General features: G+C 46.9%; 7 protein-coding genes across 7 annotated transcripts; 4 read left to right on the forward strand and 3 right to left on the reverse strand.

Annotated features, from left to right (window-relative positions):
* Positions 1 to 510: 510 nt before the first annotated feature.
* N7483_011729 (ankyrin repeat domain-containing protein) lies at positions 511 to 1,452 on the reverse strand (the record flags this gene model as incomplete). Its single annotated transcript, XM_057095156.1, has 2 exons — positions 511 to 1,360; positions 1,433 to 1,452. The coding sequence occupies 2 exons, from the start codon at positions 1,450 to 1,452 to the stop codon at positions 511 to 513; spliced, it is 870 nt and encodes a 289-aa protein (XP_056941127.1).
* A 2,635-nt stretch (positions 1,453 to 4,087) lies between these two features.
* On the forward strand, positions 4,088 to 4,974 carry N7483_011730 (DUF3632 domain-containing protein; the record flags this gene model as incomplete). The annotated part of the gene is made up of 3 exons (XM_057095157.1): positions 4,088 to 4,405; positions 4,473 to 4,536; positions 4,643 to 4,974. The coding sequence occupies 3 exons, from the start codon at positions 4,088 to 4,090 to the stop codon at positions 4,972 to 4,974; spliced, it is 714 nt and encodes a 237-aa protein (XP_056941128.1).
* A 794-nt stretch (positions 4,975 to 5,768) lies between these two features.
* N7483_011731 (DUF3632 domain-containing protein) lies at positions 5,769 to 6,745 on the forward strand (the record flags this gene model as incomplete). The annotated part of the gene is made up of 2 exons (XM_057095158.1): positions 5,769 to 6,126; positions 6,318 to 6,745. 2 exons carry the CDS (start codon positions 5,769 to 5,771, stop codon positions 6,743 to 6,745), a joined length of 786 nt encoding a protein of 261 aa, XP_056941129.1.
* A 790-nt stretch (positions 6,746 to 7,535) lies between these two features.
* N7483_011732 (F-box and WD domain protein) lies at positions 7,536 to 10,913 on the forward strand (the record flags this gene model as incomplete). Its single annotated transcript, XM_057095159.1, has 2 exons — positions 7,536 to 7,869; positions 7,924 to 10,913. The coding sequence occupies 2 exons, from the start codon at positions 7,536 to 7,538 to the stop codon at positions 10,911 to 10,913; spliced, it is 3,324 nt and encodes a 1,107-aa protein (XP_056941130.1).
* A 556-nt stretch (positions 10,914 to 11,469) lies between these two features.
* On the reverse strand, positions 11,470 to 13,105 carry gel2 (1,3-beta-glucanosyltransferase gel2; the record flags this gene model as incomplete). The annotated part of the gene is made up of 4 exons (XM_057095160.1): positions 11,470 to 12,660; positions 12,715 to 12,814; positions 12,889 to 13,019; positions 13,097 to 13,105. The coding sequence occupies 4 exons, from the start codon at positions 13,103 to 13,105 to the stop codon at positions 11,470 to 11,472; spliced, it is 1,431 nt and encodes a 476-aa protein (XP_056941131.1).
* Positions 13,106 to 14,015: 910 nt separating this feature from the next.
* On the reverse strand, positions 14,016 to 14,749 carry N7483_011734 (TOM complex receptor protein TOM20; the record flags this gene model as incomplete). Its single annotated transcript, XM_057095161.1, has 3 exons — positions 14,016 to 14,227; positions 14,359 to 14,604; positions 14,692 to 14,749. 3 exons carry the CDS (start codon positions 14,747 to 14,749, stop codon positions 14,016 to 14,018), a joined length of 516 nt encoding a protein of 171 aa, XP_056941132.1.
* A 643-nt stretch (positions 14,750 to 15,392) lies between these two features.
* Positions 15,393 to 17,569, forward strand: N7483_011735 (exocyst subunit EXO84; the record flags this gene model as incomplete). Its single annotated transcript, XM_057095162.1, has 3 exons — positions 15,393 to 15,789; positions 15,845 to 17,123; positions 17,179 to 17,569. The coding sequence occupies 3 exons, from the start codon at positions 15,393 to 15,395 to the stop codon at positions 17,567 to 17,569; spliced, it is 2,067 nt and encodes a 688-aa protein (XP_056941133.1).
* Positions 17,570 to 17,734: the final 165 nt, after the last annotated feature.

A 17,734-nucleotide genomic window follows, 5' to 3' on the forward strand; every position in this document is an offset into this window, starting at 1 on the left:
TCACGTGGAAACATATAATGCCGGCATATAAATCACCGCTCAATATACCGCCCTTTTGCTCATCAACTGGTGCCTAGCCTAGCAGCCACAACGGTCCACAATTGACTCGAAATTCGAATACTAGTGGTGCAGCGTGCAGCATGCAGCATGCAAGCCATTTCGCGATCAAAGCAGACTATATAATAATGCCCTAGAATAAAGGGAGTATGTGCCACAACTACCAGGAATTCTTGCATCTAGGGTTATCGCCGCATTTGAACGCTAAAATATTCAATTGAAGTTGAGTTACTTTCAAGTTTTCAAGGTCCATTTGCGACCTGGACTGGAAGCTTCAAATGTTTATTCCATTATATGTGCTTATTTACTACCAAAAAACAGACTTGAATACTCTGATACCGAATGTCTCAACACTGAAAGAACCAAAAAAAGAGATAGAGGAGGAAGCTGGTCAAATGATCGCTCCAATGCTAGCACATCTGTGATGCACATAGGAAACTTTCCAAGTTTATTCTATGCCAAGGACATTCCAGTCATCACATCGGCAAATCCATAGGCAGCAGAACTTCTTCCTGAAGACATCCAGTCGGGTTTACGAGGAACGTGCCCGAATTGGCAGAAAATCTCCATGAGTTCTCTATTCCGATTTTGCATAGTGATGATCATAGGTGACACTCCCCAGCTATCCTGTCGATTTGGATTCGCTCCATGTTCCATTAAGAGCTTGACCATCCCGACACTGCCGGAAATCACAGCCTTGGAGAGGGCGGTCCTAGAGGTATTTCCAGGCTGATCCGCTGGAACTCCATGATCCATCAGCAGCCGCGCGATCTCGATGTGGTCGTTTTCAGCGGCATATACAAGCGCAGGCTCACCGTTGACGCATATCACATAGGGAGTAGCTCCTTGGCTTAGGAGGAGACCAGTCAAGCTCACATTCCCACATAGAATAGCTTGTGCAAGAGGTGATTTACCATCTTTTGAATTCGAACCATTTGGATCTGCTCCGCGAAGTAGAAGTAACTTGAGAATGTCCTCATTTTCTTTCGCGACAGCCACAAAGAGGGCAGTTTCCCCATTCTTATTCTTCAGTTCTGTCTTGGCCTTGTAATCGAGTAATAAAGATAACACTTCTTCTTGGCCATATAATGTCGCTAGTGTCAATGCCGTTTGCCCCTCCGAGCCATGTGCATTGACCGTGGCGCCTTTTTCCAGATCGTTTTTGAGTGAATCGATTGCTCCGGTTCTGACTAATGTGAAGAATGCAGTTTTGTCGACCGTCATCCTAAACTTCATTCGACTTAGTAGGCCTGGCCTTTTCTCTGGAGGCGATACGCTAGGCGCTGGTTCAAGCAGCCCGGAGCTGGGGTCTGATATATCAGAATCGCAACATTTGACTCTATTGAATAATCGATCGGACAGAAATCGCACATACCTTTCCTGATTTGAAGTCATGTTGTTCAACTAAATGGGCGTGGATTTCAAGAGAGTATGGAGCCCAGCGTTTAGCCTCAGGAGATCGATTCCAGAGGCCTTTGTAATTTCAATGAATAATAATGGCAGCTCGCAAATTTGCATTCAATCTTGCTTCGAGATCTTCATGCCAAGTTTTATGTGCATGAAAACACACGTGCAAGATCGGCTCTATTAAGAATGAGGATTTCTCGTCGCTGCTGCACAGCCTACTAACTCAGCCTGATACGGGCGTTGACTCAGAGGCTGTGTTCAGCCACTCAAAAAGTATTCACCTGATTAGCCAGGTTCTATCTTGAGAAGAAAGAGTACCGAAGTAAATACCAAAGAGGCTGCGCAGGTGTCAGGCAACCACCTCACATGTGCAGGCTGTAAAGAGAAATTATCCCCGGGGCCGCTAACATTGAAAGGAATCTTTGACCCCCACTAAATACAACTGTTCTAAATCCGAATCTACCAGTAAATAAAAACCGAGCTGGGTTGAATTGGTTCGGTCTATTCTGCCGAGCTGATTCTAACTAGTGCCAATTCGAATCTGAAGTATTAAACTAGAACTTGAGAACCTATACTACTAGTACGCATCATTTCATATTTCGAGGCACGGAAATATGCAGATTTATCCAGTATGATGAGAAATTTTTTGAATTTGTGCAACAAACAGGAACAAAACCTTGGAAACGGGCAATACGATGACCAAAAAGGGACAAAAAAGAAGAAAAGAAATCGATAGGGGAAAGGACATCTGGATGAACAACATTTGAACATTGAAAATAACCTTCGAATGAAAACAAAATTTGAAAGAAATAGACAAGAATTTGAGTTTAATCGCCAGGCTTCAAATGTTAGTCCCGTGGTACTAGTACATCTTCAGACCATACCTACCTATACATGGATGTATGTATACATGGTCCACGGGTATATCTCAATTGATAGTACATTGAACTTCCAACTCTAAGCCATCTGATGAATCGAATTCCATATGTGTGGGCATATTTTAATTCAATAGTATTAACAACCTTGGAACCAAGGAGAGTCTGGAACAAGCATTCCAAGGTTTTGGGTATGAATAAAACGTCGTGGGATGCCTTACCACTTCACTCCCTATATCTCTGTGCAACCCTCACCATTCCCGGATCGGTCGCCATCTTCTTTTTCTGCCCACAACTTGCAGCACGGGGACCCTGAGGACGGGGTGGATGTGTCATCATTCCCTGAATATTCTTTTTCTCATCGGCGATAATTCGATGTGGCCCTGGATCTCCGGGAAACGTTGAAGTGAATTGACCTTGAAACCCCCCTTGGCCTCCCTTTACTATTCTGTGTCTTATAGTCGAAGTCCGCTGTAGCGGGATAAGCCCAAAGAACAACCCGAGGATCTTCAGGAACATCTTTCCAGCGTTTCCCGTCGAGTGTCCTTTTGCCGCGTTTCTCTTTTAGAAATGGATTCTCCCTATCCAAATGAGCATGCGGTCTTTTGCCAAGGGGCCTCGAGTGATCTGGATGTGGGGCAGGACCCAATATCCTTTCTGCCTCAGCACGGGTCATGATGCCAGTCCGGCCGGTAGGTTGGCCATTGTCGTATCTGACGGCAAGATTGTAGTACTATAAAGTCATGCGTGTAAGCGGACTTTCAAATTTGTATTTTCAATGTTCAAATGGTGGTTTTAGCTATATCATTGAAACTTACTTCCCAGTCATCTGCCTGTTTGCTGGAGGAACACCCCATTCTTATGAGCCCGGGATATAAATTCAATTTTCACAAGTCAAAAAATCATTTGAGCCCTTAGAAAAGCCCAATATGATGTCTTGCAGGCGAAATAGATCGATATAATGAGACAGATTTTGTGGCAGGGACACAACTTGAGATTGGATCTTAATTGTATTCTGTATAGATCTTTGGCCTTGCCTTTATGTCTTGGATAATCCTAGTCTATCCTACATACTAAGAACATGTAGCCGCTCTATCAAGCCCAAAATCAGCGACATCGCCATATCATGTTTGAATTGTAAGCACTTCAAGTTAAGGGATAACTATTGATAGTTCGCGCCGGGTGTGCATGCTCCTGCCGCGCGAAATCTCAGATCCTATGAAGCTATGAAACCAGGAGCTCCAATCAACTCATGAATTGACCCCTGATATCAATTATATCTTAAGCGAAGTGAGGTCTAAAGTTTCAGATTTTATCTTATGTTTGCCCATAGGATGCATGGGGCGGGAAGTGATACAATCGTGGAAATCCTTTGGGGCTGAGCATAGGGATTCGTTGGCCAAGAGCGAGTATGAATAACAACAAAGTAGTTTCATGTTCATGCAGACATCGGCGAAACGCTCTATAAATCACATGTGCACCGTGCACTTGATAGAACCAAGTCTAATTTAGGTGCAACGCTTATTTCATGTTTGAGCTGATGTAGTCTATAGATAGGCGGCAGAAAGCGGGGCTGTTGACTCACGACTCACGAGTCACATTTGGAAACTTGACATACACTTCAGGCTGGATCATCCCAAGGTTGCCAAAATTGAATTTTAAATAGAAGTAAATTATTCTCACCTTATCATCTTTCATCTTTGCCTTCATTCTACTTGACCCAAAACAACGCTGCCGTTTTCTTCAATATGGAAGATATCGACTTTAGCATCGACGAGACGGATCCTGATGTGACAACCGAATGGAAGACGCTAGTTGGCAAATTCTCCGATTTGAATGTCCACAAGATACTTCAGAAGTATCTGGAGACCTGTCAAACAGACATAGAGGCCCTTGCAAATGCCTGCAAGCAAATCGAGGATATAATATCTTGGCCCGACCTGAAGAAGCAGAAGAAAAAAGACAGAGCAGAGCATGAACATCACATGTTTTTTGATGTTCTCTTGGATCTGGTCCAAAAGATTCCCTACTCTCACCCAGCACATGGATATCTTGTTATTCTATTAGTATGTTTGTCAAGTTGAATACCCTTACGTCCTATGATACAGTAGGTCTAACAGTTCCAAACTACAGAAAGTGCAGTTCCCTACCAAGCTGGGTTGTATGAGTTATAATATCTCAGATGATGGGCATGGCAGTATGTTTTGAAATTCTTTCCTTGATATTATCTCTTTCCCGCTTAATCTCCGAGTCTGGGTCGGCCATATTTCAATGTTCACAAATCAAACTAACACAAAATCAAGCACTCTGCGGTCCCGAAAGCCAGAAAGAGATAGACTCCTATATCAACATGTGCTCATTCTTGGCACGATTGTCCGCTGCCGGCGAGGAGTATTTTTCTTTGGCTATATGGAATTTCCGGCAAAATCTTGAGTATGACAGGAGCGATAACACCAGCGAACACTTCGGTGGAGATCTTGCTGGATGTATAATGTGGATCTTTTATGCTGGACAGTGGCTGTTTCAAAAGGTTGCTCATTGCCATGCTGTGTTGGATTCTCACGATGAGCAGACGTGGGAATGCGGACCACTTTACACTGGGCCTGTTTTGGGCTTGGCCCGATGGCGCTTTTAGCGAAAAGGCCTCGAGTCTGCTAGCGAGGGTACTCAGCTAACTGATAAGACTAAGTCTCTCGTCCAGAAGGCGATCGATTTGATGGATGCCATTGAACGTGCCAATGAATGAATGTTACATATGACTTTGGAAGCGGTGCTCTTATCATTTCCTTATCTTTGTTTTCCCTATCTTTGAGTCTCTTGAATTTGTTTCTATTGCTTTTTAGTTGGGGGACTTACATCTATGATGCTCTTTTGTGACTTTTAGGCTATTTTCTTATTAAAATTTACGCATGAATCAACACAAACAACCATGATATCGTAGATAATACTGTCAATTGGTCTTCTCTCACCGGGGAACGTTTAAGATTTGAGCTTAGAAATGACTGCATCAAGCATTATCTCTATATTGGAGAATGCTATTCTTAGTTTCACGGTTGGAATTCTTTGGCTATGAGTAAGTTTAAGCCAAAAAGGCAATCTCCTGTTTGTCAAGAAGGGTCCACGGGAAGATTCCAAGGTTACGATACTTGAAAAAAAACACGTTACATATGATTTCAAATGTTGCAACCTGCACGCCTGATCTGCGCAAGTCTGATTCAAGTTTAAGTGCGGCTGAAAAGATCTTGGAAGCGGATTAACTGCCAAACTTAAAACTTGATACCACCTATATACTCGAGTACTGGAACTTTGGACTTAGCCTATTTCTATACTAAGAGTTGATAACAGCCCTGGGAGGAAATCCTTGATTCACTCACTTGAATGTGAGGTTCCGTTCTTCTTCAACCCAATTGCTTTGACAACATCTACAACATGGCAAACATCGACTTTAGCATCGACGAGACAGACCCCGATGTGACGGCAGCATGCGGCAACTTCTCTGTCTTGAAAGCCCATCGGACGCTTCAAGAGTATTTGGAGGCTTGCGAAGATACCCCCGGAGCTCTTCTATGTACGGTCGCACGTATTGACCTTATGCTGTCTCCGCACAATAAGGAGAGCAGGGAAAAAGAGGCGAAGGCGGAGTACGAACATCGAATGTTTTACCAGAAGCTCTTGGATCTAGTGTGCAAGATCCCCTACTCCCACCCAGCACAGGCACACTTGGTCTCCTTACTGGGTCAGCTATCAAAATCGAGGAGTCTGAACTCACATAAGGAGTGTTTTGTATGTACCTCTTGGAAACTTCTCTTACAGAGCTAATAATTGAGGTTATAGACCTGGTCTTACTTTGAAAGCTTAGTCTACCTTGGATGCACAGTGCGCGAGCAGGATATTGGAGGCATGTATATTATCCCTAACCATTCTCTTTTCTGCTGATATCTTGATATAAGATTTGAAGCTAACTCGCATCTGATAAAGTCTCCTATCATCCTGATTCTCAGACAGAGGAAGCTTACATCCGCCAGTGTGCATTTATGGCCCGGCTATCAAGTGCTGGAATCATCCAAGGCTTCCACACGTCTTTGCGGAATCTCCGAACAAGCTTGGAATTTGACTGGAGCAAAGACGATCACCACAATATGAGAGTCGCGGGAAGTACCATGTGGATTCTTTTCGCTGGTCAGTTTCTATTTCAAAACATGGTTCATTCCCGTGCATGTGTCGATGAAGTGTCTTTGGAGCTTGGAGAACTCTACACTGGGCCTGTCATGGGTTTAGACCGTTGGTGCTTCTGGCGAAAAGCCTTCGATTCTGCCAGAGAATGTACTCAATTCAGTGATGACACGAAAGCTCTCGTAGGGAAGACGATTGATTTGATGGATGCTATCGAACGTGCGAACACTTGAACTTTGCCCCAAGTGAATTTACTATATTTTTTAGTTATGTCTCACATTTTCTTTGGTTTCAAAGTGATGCCTGAGTCTTTCAGCTTCTGTAACTAGATCCTTATGCTCTGATTTTCTAGTTCTTACCAAGATTATGGTCAAGTTTTTCTTTCGCAGATAGTCAAGCAGGGCCCATATCTTATGCTATATGTGATTTTCTTGTCAACTAATATATCATTGATGATTCCCTTTGAGAGAGGAATATAGTGTCTTCGTTCACAGTGTATGTATTTTTTGATCTTATTCTTCTCTCCGGCCACGAGTGTACTACTGTACTAGTACTACCTAATAGTATACCGATCCACCCTGTGGGTAGGCGATAGCAGGACATGCATAATAGTAGATTTGTAAACCGCCAACATAGTACTGCTATTCAACTATTTTCATGCATGTGCTCTACAATTGGCCATCCCTCAATATTTTCATCTCTTTCTTAAGCTATATATATGAAAATTAATAGAACTATCGGAGTACGTGTTAACATATAAAGGCTTTATCAGTAATCCAGTATAGAATTCAAGAGTGACGGGCCAATCAAAACTCTCCATTACGATTCTAGCCAATCACATTACGCAAATCATCCTCATGGAGCCAAATGCCTTCATTTTCGCCTTCGAGTCATCTTTCTCTTCCTCCATCAACCTCCATTCCAGCACTCCAACCCCTCTAACTTGCATTCATACTTCTCGACTGATCCAGATTTTAACACTGGCTCAGTCGCTCTAGCACTTGACCCCTTACAGCCCTTTTTATGCAATCCGAGTTCACTGCAGTATTTCCAAAGACGCCTTCCCGTGACTCACCCCCCACCAACACCAGTCTTATCCAGCATGGAAATGATTTTGATGATGACCCAGTCTCTGGTCTTCTCCAACAGGAGATGCCCGGAGACTCGGCAGGCCCGAACTTCTCGGCCTCGGGGGACTCCTATCCATCCCTGAACGATGTCGCGTCGACCCCGCCCTCAGCTCAACGGGTGAGCCAGTACGAGAATGCTGGGACGCCAGGAAAGAAGAGTGCTGAACCTGGATTTCGAGTCGTGTCTGTTGGACACTCGAGGATTCCTCTGGAGATGCTTCCAAATGGTGGGTTTACACTACTACCGTTGGATAGTTATACGTGCTAATAATCCTTTGAAGAGGTTCTCACTCATATCCTGTCGCATCTGCCCCCACAATCCCTCTCGGCCATGACCTTGGTATCCCGGCGATTCCATACCCTTGTGACTACCCCACACGCGTGGAGAATCGCCTTTTCGCGTTTCTTTCCGGGGCCTCGAGCGCTAGAAGATACGCGTCGTACCGACCCCGAAGATTTGGCTTCCGATAGACGGTTCTTTGCGCGACTGACAGCACTCGCATCTTGGCGCAGCGAGTATATCTTACGTACTCGTTTGATTCGCTCCCTGTCTCGTGGTAAGCCTGCGAGCTTTCAGCCATCCAAGAAGCATGGTACTGTTCGTTCGGCGACCTCGCGCAATGGTAGCGCAATCGCAACATACACGTCGCAGCTCCTGTTTCCTGTGAGCCACATTCACGGTTCTTTCAACTCTGAGAAGGAACCGAATTTCATTCATGGCGCCTCGGAGCAAGGCATTGCCTCTGCTAGTGACCCGTCAATGGTGAAAGTCAGTACCTGGGGACTGGCAGATCAGCGGAATTTTCGACACTTTGCAGATACATTCCCAGGAGATGCACCCTTCGGCCTCGGAGCCGGTGACATGATTGGCATGTCCAACTCCATGGATGTTAGCCAACCATACGGCATGATCTACGGCGAGGGATGCCCTCAAGGCCGCAGCTATTTCATTTCATCTACAGAACAGCGAGGGCGGTTTTTGGGGATTTCGGAGTTGGGTTCACATCCAAAACTTGGTATCCCAGCCATGAATATGATTACTCATGCTGTCTGCTCGGTCTGGATTGCAAAGTCGTCATCTATTCTCAAGATGACCGGAGGACTCATAGCAATAATGTCTGGTTCTTCCTCAGGTGTGCTTACGGCATACGCGCTTGGCCCTCATCCAACGTATGAGAAGCGCTACGAACGGGGTGAGGTAACTGCTAGATGGGTCTTGAGTCCTGGTGTCCCGATTATCGGCATCGCCGTTGACGATAACTATTCACCTAAACGTCATTCGCAACGCCGAATTTGGGCTGTTGCTCTCAATGCACTTGGTGAAATATTCTACCTCACAGACCTCCCGCTGAACCCAGATATCCCGGTCACAGCCAAGTTAAATGCTGAGCAACTTGATGAGCTTGCCTGGAAAACCGGTCGTACTGTGCGCTGGGAGCTCGTTGAGATGAGTCGGCGCATAGCTCATCCAGATCCTTTTAACCGAGAGCTTGTGGATGGCAGCTATAGCCCTCGATCCTCATCGGATTCCTTGCAGCTCGATGAAAGTCAGATTGCCGCAGAGACTAAGGAAATTGAAAAATTCCTTTCGTTTAAACCGAAGCATTTCCGCAAGGTCTGCGAAGGCTGGAACATGCGACGTGATCTGCAAGTTGACTTCGCGGGCGATGATGGTCGTGGGGCTGGCCAGTCCGTCATTGTCATTGCTCGAGGAGCCGATGAAACTGAGAAAGCATCCATTCGACGATACATCCGGGTGGCACCAAAACTTGACTTCAAGTCATCTCCTGGAACGCCACTTCGCGATCAACCTCGTTCTTTGTTTGGGGGTCCAATTGGAGTTTCAACTCCGACTAGCGTCCCGGCGTCTCGATCGTCAGGCCGAGTCAATGATGTGGCGCAGAACTTTGAATGGCGGATCTCAAACTTCATCTTTGGTGACCGCAAGTCGGGTGAAGTGACCACTACTGCTCTGGATAATTCCATGTTTGCGACTGTTACTGTTGAGGAAGATCCGCTGTTGGCAATGTCTGGGAGTTCATTCTCGTCTGCGACTGCATCGCCTATGCTTCCACATATGGAACAGCCACGTTCCACACTTGAAGTCCCAGGACAACGGGCGCGGTACTTGGCCGTCGGAACAGCGATGGGTACAATCTACGTCTGGGATATTCGTGCACTTGCAGCGCAGAATGCAGATGTGATCAACACTATCTCCCCACTGAGAGTTATCCAGACTGAGTCGCCTCAAGTCTCCTGTATAGCACTCACATCACTCTATCTTGTGCATGGTGGAAATGATGGTCTCGTACAAGCTTGGGATCCTTTGGCTTCCTCTACTCGCCCAATCCGGACTATCAACTCCCGGTTTTCATCTCGAGCCCGTCGCCGACTTGTTCAGGCCGAAGCGTCCATGCTTGGCGTTGGAAACAACTACTTCGCTACAGGCGCTATCAGCTTAGACCCGGACCCAACCGTTCTCCGCGGTATGGTCTCCATTGGTACGCATCTCCGTTATTGGGCATATAGTTCAACCGGCGCGGACCAATACAAAAGCAGTAAACGCAGACTCCGCCACGCGCTACGCAGCAGTAACGGAGCTGGAAGTGGACAACGATTCACATCAAGTGGTCGCGGCGCCATCCAGGACTTCATTGAAGACGAGCGAATCGAGATCGAGCGACAGGGTATCGAAGACGCCAAAGAACACGCTCATTTGAGTGCACGTTTCGGAGTAGACCTTCTTGGTCCTGATATCGACGAGGAACAACTTCTCGCATATGCACAGCTCCTCAGTCAGGAAGCCTATGGAGATGCACAGAAGCGCGATGATGTTGCTGTTGCAAGTTCTGTTAGTACATCTCTAAGTGACGCAGCTGAACCTAGTTCCTGTGGTATGGATGAGATATCATCTTCCTCATCACCTTATCAAGATGCGGCAGATGACATAGACGATGATCTTGCAGAAGCGATTCGTCTTAGTCTCTTAGATGAAAAGCCTGCACCATCCCCTTCTATTGATCCCATACATTCCATCCCTATCAAGTATGCCAAGGGCGTGGAGCCGCGGTCTAACTCTTCGAATGGGTATGGCGCGGAGAGCAGTCAGCAAAAGGAGATGGATGATCTTGAGTTTGCTATCCAGCTTAGCTTGGCTGAGGATCAGAGTCGGGATATTCAGGAATGGGAGGAGTTACCTGCTCTTGCACCGGGCCAGCTTTCTTCTTCGCAGGGATCTGGAAAGGGCAAGGGTAAAGCCAGGGCGATATGAATATTTGAAGGGATGATGTGATTTCTCATTGGCTATGATCATATGGCCTAGTAATACAATTGGAACAGTGTTTGTCCCATGTTGACATTTTCATCATTTATTGTTTTTGTTTATTTGATACACTCGTTGATATTATGTTGTTCGGTTGATACATTCAGTTGTTAAGATAGCATCATTTCAATTCATTAGATTAAATGTTTTCATTCAATTTCGCGAGCCTCATCCTGTTCTCTAGAGAAAAGGAAATATCTAAATGCGTAGTAGGACCGACTTCCTCGGACCCTCAGGTTCAAGTACAAGCACTTGCTATACAGACGTGAAGACTGAACAACTGATTACTAGTATAGACCGACTCCAAGTTAAAGGCAATTTGTATTAATCATGGGAAGAAGACATCATTGTTCAGCAACACACCAATCATGTGCATGAAACGAGTAAATCACAAAAACCAATCATTCACAAGAAATCGACCGAATACAGACACCAGGCGAAGAAAAAAAAAGAGAAAAATAAAAGCCAGTGTCTATCCTCTATAACATATCATGTTCAATCCCGATTACAGGAGGGAAGCAAGCAGCATAAAGAAGCTAGCAAGACCACCCAATGCAACAGGAGCGCTGTTCATAGAGGCGGGGTTGCTAGTGGATGATGAAGATGAAGTACCAGAAGTCGAGGTCGAGGACGAGGTAGACGAGCTGTTACCGTTAGGACCGGCAGACTCTCCACTGCTGAGAACCTTGTAAGAGACACCAGTGATCTCAGTGCCAGTGTAGTCGTAGATAGTCTCGGGGATAGTAGTGCTGGAGACCGAAACAAGAGATCCGGTGTTTGCATTAGGAAGACCGCTCTTAATGTAGTCGGAGACCTTGGAGGGGGCGGCGGGCAGATCCCAAGAGTTGTAGAAGCTAGAGCTGGTGATAAGCTTGGCAGCACAGGTAGGAGGATCAATGCTGGTCTGGGACTTGTTAGAAGACTCAATGCGGGACATGTCCAGCTTGTTGAATTGCTTCTGGAGGTTGTCGTAGTCGATCAAGGTGGTGATGGTGCCGTTGTCGTTGACCTGAACCAGACCGTACTCGTTGGACTCCTCGGTCCACTCGTAGACCAGACCACCAGAGAAAGCCTGGGTCATGTCCTCTCCGTACAGAGCCTGAACTTCAGTGAAAGTGCGGGGAGTGACGTCGTTGCAGCCATACTCGGAGAAGAAGACGGGGAGAGTAGCGTTGGAGAAGTCCTCGGTCAGGACGTTGTAACCGCTGGACGTGTAGGTAGCATCACCGCACCAGGAGTAAGAGTTGAGACCGAAGAAGTCGGCACGGGACTCGGTGGAGTTCGACAGGTTGCACTCGAAGTAGATGGCAGTGTCCATGAGAATGTTACGGATATCGGCAGCGGAGTAACCGACGGGGATGGTACGGTTGGCGTTGTTGCTGATGTACTGCTTCATGTCACGGATAACGGCACGAACGTAAGCGGGGGCACTGTAAGTGGCCTGCTGGTTGATGACCTCGTTACCAGCAAAGAAACCGAGGACGTTATCGAAGTTCTTGAAGGCCTCGATGACACCGAAGACCTGCTCGTAGTAGCCGGCAGTGTAGGTGGTCCAGGGCTCAGCACGGTTCAGTGAGCCAGTGGAGAAAGGCGAGTTGACATCGAGAATCATATAGATGCCGGCCGCTTCAAAAATAGAGGCGCACTCGTCGTGGTTCAGGGTGGGCTCCAAGTTGTAAACACGGATGGTGTTCACCTAATATAATTAGTACCATTGTTGGGCATCATCAAATGCAGGTTAATAACTTACACCCAAGCGCTGCATAAGAGCAGCATCACGCAGACAAGCAGAAGGTTGGCTCAGGGGGTCCTTCTTAGAGGTGAAAGCCGACTCACCACCGGGCTGGTAGCTGTTGATGGAATCAGTCAGGGCTTGTTCCTGTGGCCTCAAGTATCAAGCTCAGCAACTATAGATTATACATACTCAACACCGATAATCTGGAAGCGATCACCGGTCACAGAGTCGACAAAGTCCTTGCCACTGACTTCAAGAGTGTTAACAGCAGCCGCTGAGCCCATCAGGGCACAGGCAGCGGTAAAAACGCGGCCGTAAGACTATATCCTAGTCAGTATTTTCTCCTCGGGATTATCTTCCAGTATAGATCCTCCATGGCCTCGTGGGATGTACATACGAAAACCATATTGACGCGGACGTAAGGGATATAGGGTATATAATGGAAATTGGGATAAAAAGAAAATTGGAAAAAAGACTGGAAGGTGAGATTGCAGGTTATAAAAGAGAGTGACAGCGCCGAGCGCGGAAAGAACGAATGGTCAGGCAATATAAATCACCCTAAAGCTGTGTAAACGCACAAGAGATGCAGGAAAAGGATGCAAAAAGGAGACAATCAGAGTTAAAAGAGCGAAATAATAATGATCGGCGGGGGGAATATTGCAGCATAGAGTGGGGACTGTTTGGTCCCTGTTTGGTCCCTGAGTCCCTGAAACTTCATAATGCGGGTCCTTTAAACCGAATGAAGTCACAGTGGATTTTAAATCCCCGTCATGTTTCAGCCACAATCTGTTATTTTGGTCTATTTTCAATATGATTATGTGTGATAATCTTAGAATTGGTTGGATCTTAGGAAAACCTGGAGAGAATTGATGGAATTTCTAGCCGTTCTCATTCGCTCGTGTTTCTTTGTCTAAAATACAATCTGTAAATTGATATCATCATGGCCTTCCGTCTTCCCTTCCCGTTCATGCCTTATCCCAGAAAATGCAATCCAAAACACGGTCCAAAAAAAAAAACAACAGCAAGAAAAAAAAGATGTGAAAAACAACTGGGAAAACCAATAGGGGCTTTGGGAGTTGGGGAAAATTCAAATGGCGCCAAGAAATACCAAGGCCAGGCCAAGACCCAATACATATACACAATGACTGCGAGATCACATCCAAGACGGAATAAAAAAAAATAAGAAAAGGTGGTGGAGAGGGGAGGGCTATTGAACGAGAAAGGCGACAATATCGGAAAAGGAAGATGAGGGAAATAATACAGCCAAGGTCGAGCCAAGGGAAAATAAATGGGAGATGGTTCAGGTGAGACTGCGTTTACTCGACACCGTGGTTATCGGCAGCAGCAGCAGGGCTCTCACCAGTGAAACGACCAAGCTTGAGACCAGGGTCCATAGCGACCATCTCAGCGAGGATCTCCAGAACCTCCTTGGGAACGGTCTTGTCGTAGATGGAGATCAGGTCCTGGGGCTGGGGGTAGACCTTGAGGGCCTTGTAGAAGGCGAGGGCAGCCTCAATCTGGCTGGCACCTGTGGGGATAGGTTAGTATGATTATGCTGATATGAATTGATGTGCCTCAGTGGTGCCGGTGGCTTGGACAGCTGTGTTGGATCTGCCATCACCACAGCCACCACCACCACCACTCAATTGCGGTACGTACCATCCTGGCACAGGCCTTCACCCTGGGCGACCTGAGTCATGAAGTAAGACTCCTTCTCCTCCAGATCGGTGGGGAAGCCCTCCTCCTTGGCGCTCTGGACAGCCTGCTTGATCACCTCGCGCTGAGCAGCACCATGGGCCTCGGCCTCCTCCTTCACAGCCTTAGCGAGACGCTTGTTGTTGCGCTTCAGGGACTTGCGGAACTCGGGGTCGGTCTGGCGCTTGTGATCGAAGTATGCGGCATATGCTAGATGATCAATGACGGGTTAGATGGATTGGACCGGGGATATTCAATGCTGGGACACGTTTGCCGGGAACTCCGACGGGTTCTTACCGAGCAGACCAGCGACGATTGTGCCAGCAGAAGCGGCCACTAAAACAGATGTCCTCATTATGAAAAAAGTGTGAAAAGACGCGACCAAACAAGCTCTAGTGATGATAGGATGAAGGGTGACGGAGTACACGGAGTGTTTTGGAGGATGGATAAATTTGAAGTGGACTTATGTTCTTCCGTCGGCCTTACTCTCCCGCTCGGGTTCGTCTTAAACTTGACCTCGGGGTATTAATGAGAGAGGTCAATGAGAAGATCATGTAAAACGGTGAATATAGTAGGGATTATTGAGAACGAGAGCCCCTATATCAGTAAATTGAATTACCTCAATTAGTGGTGTTGTATATAGAAGAGGTGTTCATAGTTAAGATAGGCTACGTCATCAACTAATGGAGTCAACTGGTGTCAGGTACTAGCTATATCGATTATCCATATGTAGATTTGCAATCAAATATTTTGCACATGTGAATTGTACTATTAGAGATAAAAATTGTGATTCCCTTTGGGATCTGCGGTTTCAGCATTAAATTTCATCTTTAAAGATCAAAGATGCCCAGGTGGAAATGATGAATCTTGAGCTTTAATTTAAAGGCAGCTTTGAGGCCTGAGGCCACAATTATGCCGGGGCCATAGCTGGCCGTTATCGTCCCCGTACCTTGTCCAATACCCAAACAACCACATTATCTCAACCCCAGATATTCACAATGGAAGGCCGAGGATTGACACTGCGGAGTAAATCTCGTCGCCAAAGACCTCAGATCAGTGCCCCAAAACCCATCTCGGGTCCTCTCCCGGCAAACACCAAAGCCCCCGATGCCAGTCCAACAACCATCCCCGCCTCCAAAGATCGAGCTCCCCAGAGCGGTGCCACCTCCGATTTAGTCAAGAGACGGTACTCAACCAGATTCAATGCCCCCGGCGAAACCGATGGCGCACCTCCAGTTCCTGCGCTTCCCCCTCCAATGCCCGGGGCTGGATATGGGGGCCTAACTGCAACGACCCCTGCCCAGCGACAACCATCACCCGCAGATGGAGCAGCGCCCTCAGCACCAAAGGTAGATTTGAATGCTTTACGTGATCCAAGTTTACCAGTCGAACGATGTACGTACCTCTGTCTCTAAATATCTGTTCCAGGCTAATACTGACACCTTTCTAGACGTGGCCAATCTCCTTGCAAATGCATCCGAGGAAGATATCCAGAAATACCAAGAAAGCCTTCGCAAAGTTAAGAATCGAACCTCAACCGACCTCCAACAGAATGTCTATCAGAATCGGACCCAATTCATCAAGATCAGTAAGGAAGCCGAGAAGCTCAAAGACGAGATGCGGACCCTCCGGACCCTCATGGCAGAGCTCACCAATGCGCTCGGACAAACAACTGTGGGAAACAGTCCCAATCCTATGTCACCCGTCGATGATCAATTCCCCAAGCGGAACGCAAATCGCAGCTCTGTCGCCAACCTGGAGAGCATGTGGAGTGTTCAGCTCCAGACACTATGGAAAACAGTGGAGGGATCCCAGAAGTTCCTTCCCGCAGTGCCGGGACGACACATTGTGCTGGAAACAGGCCACTGGGCTGAGCTGGACTCAGCCACGTGGAAACCTAAGCGTCCTGTCCACATTGTTTTGTTGAATGACCACTTGTTGGTGGCTGCGAAAAAGCGCAAGCGAGTTGACCCGAACCATCCTGCTCATCAAGGGCCTGTTCCCACCAAACTTGTCGCCGAAGAGTGCTGGCCGCTACAGGATATCGACATGATCGACCTGGCAGCTAATCTTGGAACGGGTGCGGCGCGAGAAGAGGCACTGGACCGGGGCATCGCTAATGCCATCAGCATCCGGGTGGGAAATAAGCCCTTTACATACCGTCAGGATAAGCGTGATACTTCTACCAAAAACGAACTTCTGGCCACTTTCCGCAAGACAGTGGAGGATCTGCGACGAACCCTGCGCTCTGAGACGGAAGCGGCAAGCAAGCCTCTAGGGGGATATGGATATCATGCTGGACGACATGTGTCACACTCCCAAAAGCCCGATCAGTTCGAGCTTTCAGATGGTCCTCGTGACAAGTCCGATCTGCGCATCGATGTGGATGGAAAGCAGCAGAATCTTCGTTGGGTAGAGGGGCAAGTAGACGAGCTGGATATCGACATTGCGCTCCAGCGCTTTGAAGCCGCTGTGTCTAGCATTGAACGACTACGGAAGCTGGCAAAGGGACTCAAGGGAAACTCTGTTGCCCAGGATGTGATCAATGTTAAAATCGATGGACGAGCCACACGACTTGCGGGTATTCTTTCGCGCGCATTGGTTGACACGCATTCATTCCCGTCTACGACCAAGACCAATGTTAGCTGGTTGAGTCGGCTAGGATTTGAGGATCAGGCTCGTGAGACTTATCTTAGAGCTCGATCGGATATTATTGCCAAACGCATCCGGTAAGTCATAAGAAATGATCTTCATTATATGAACGCTGTCTAATATTGTTCCTAGGGCATGTGTGTTTGAAGGTGACCTCCCTCTTTACATTTTCCAGATTTCCTACGTCTACTTCAGTCTCATTAAGAATACGGTCAGCATTTACCAGCAATGCTTCCCAAGTTCAACGTCCAGTTCCTCTATCCGCTGGGCCAAGCATCACTTGGACGGGTTCAACGCTTTGTTGAGCCGTCAACTTAGCAGCGTCCAACGGGGCACATCAGTCTGGGACAAGTGCCTGGATATTGTTCATGAACATGCAGCAAAATTGGACAGTGTAGGAGTCGATTTTACAGACTTGGTGGCACAAGGGCTGGAGGATCCCAGCGAGTTGGCTGGTCACCGAGCTATCCAGCCAGGTGAACTTGCAGCGCCGTCTACATTGGCGAATATGCAAGTAGAGTAGCATTTGAATCGGGTATGATTTTATGTAGATTTTATCAGCTAAATTAAGTCACCAGGACCTGAATCCTTTCCATGTTACAGTCTATCAATTTCCTACGTCTTATGTAGACAACTCAATGTTCAATTTGCAATACCAGTAACGTTCATATCTTCATTATAGTAAATC

The sequence above is a fragment of the Penicillium malachiteum genome (genome assembly GCF_028827825.1).
Source record: "Penicillium malachiteum strain IBT 17515 chromosome Unknown utg000005l:1.0-9002435.0:326005.0-9005861.0, whole genome shotgun sequence".
NCBI lineage: Eukaryota > Fungi > Ascomycota > Eurotiomycetes > Eurotiales > Aspergillaceae > Penicillium > Penicillium malachiteum.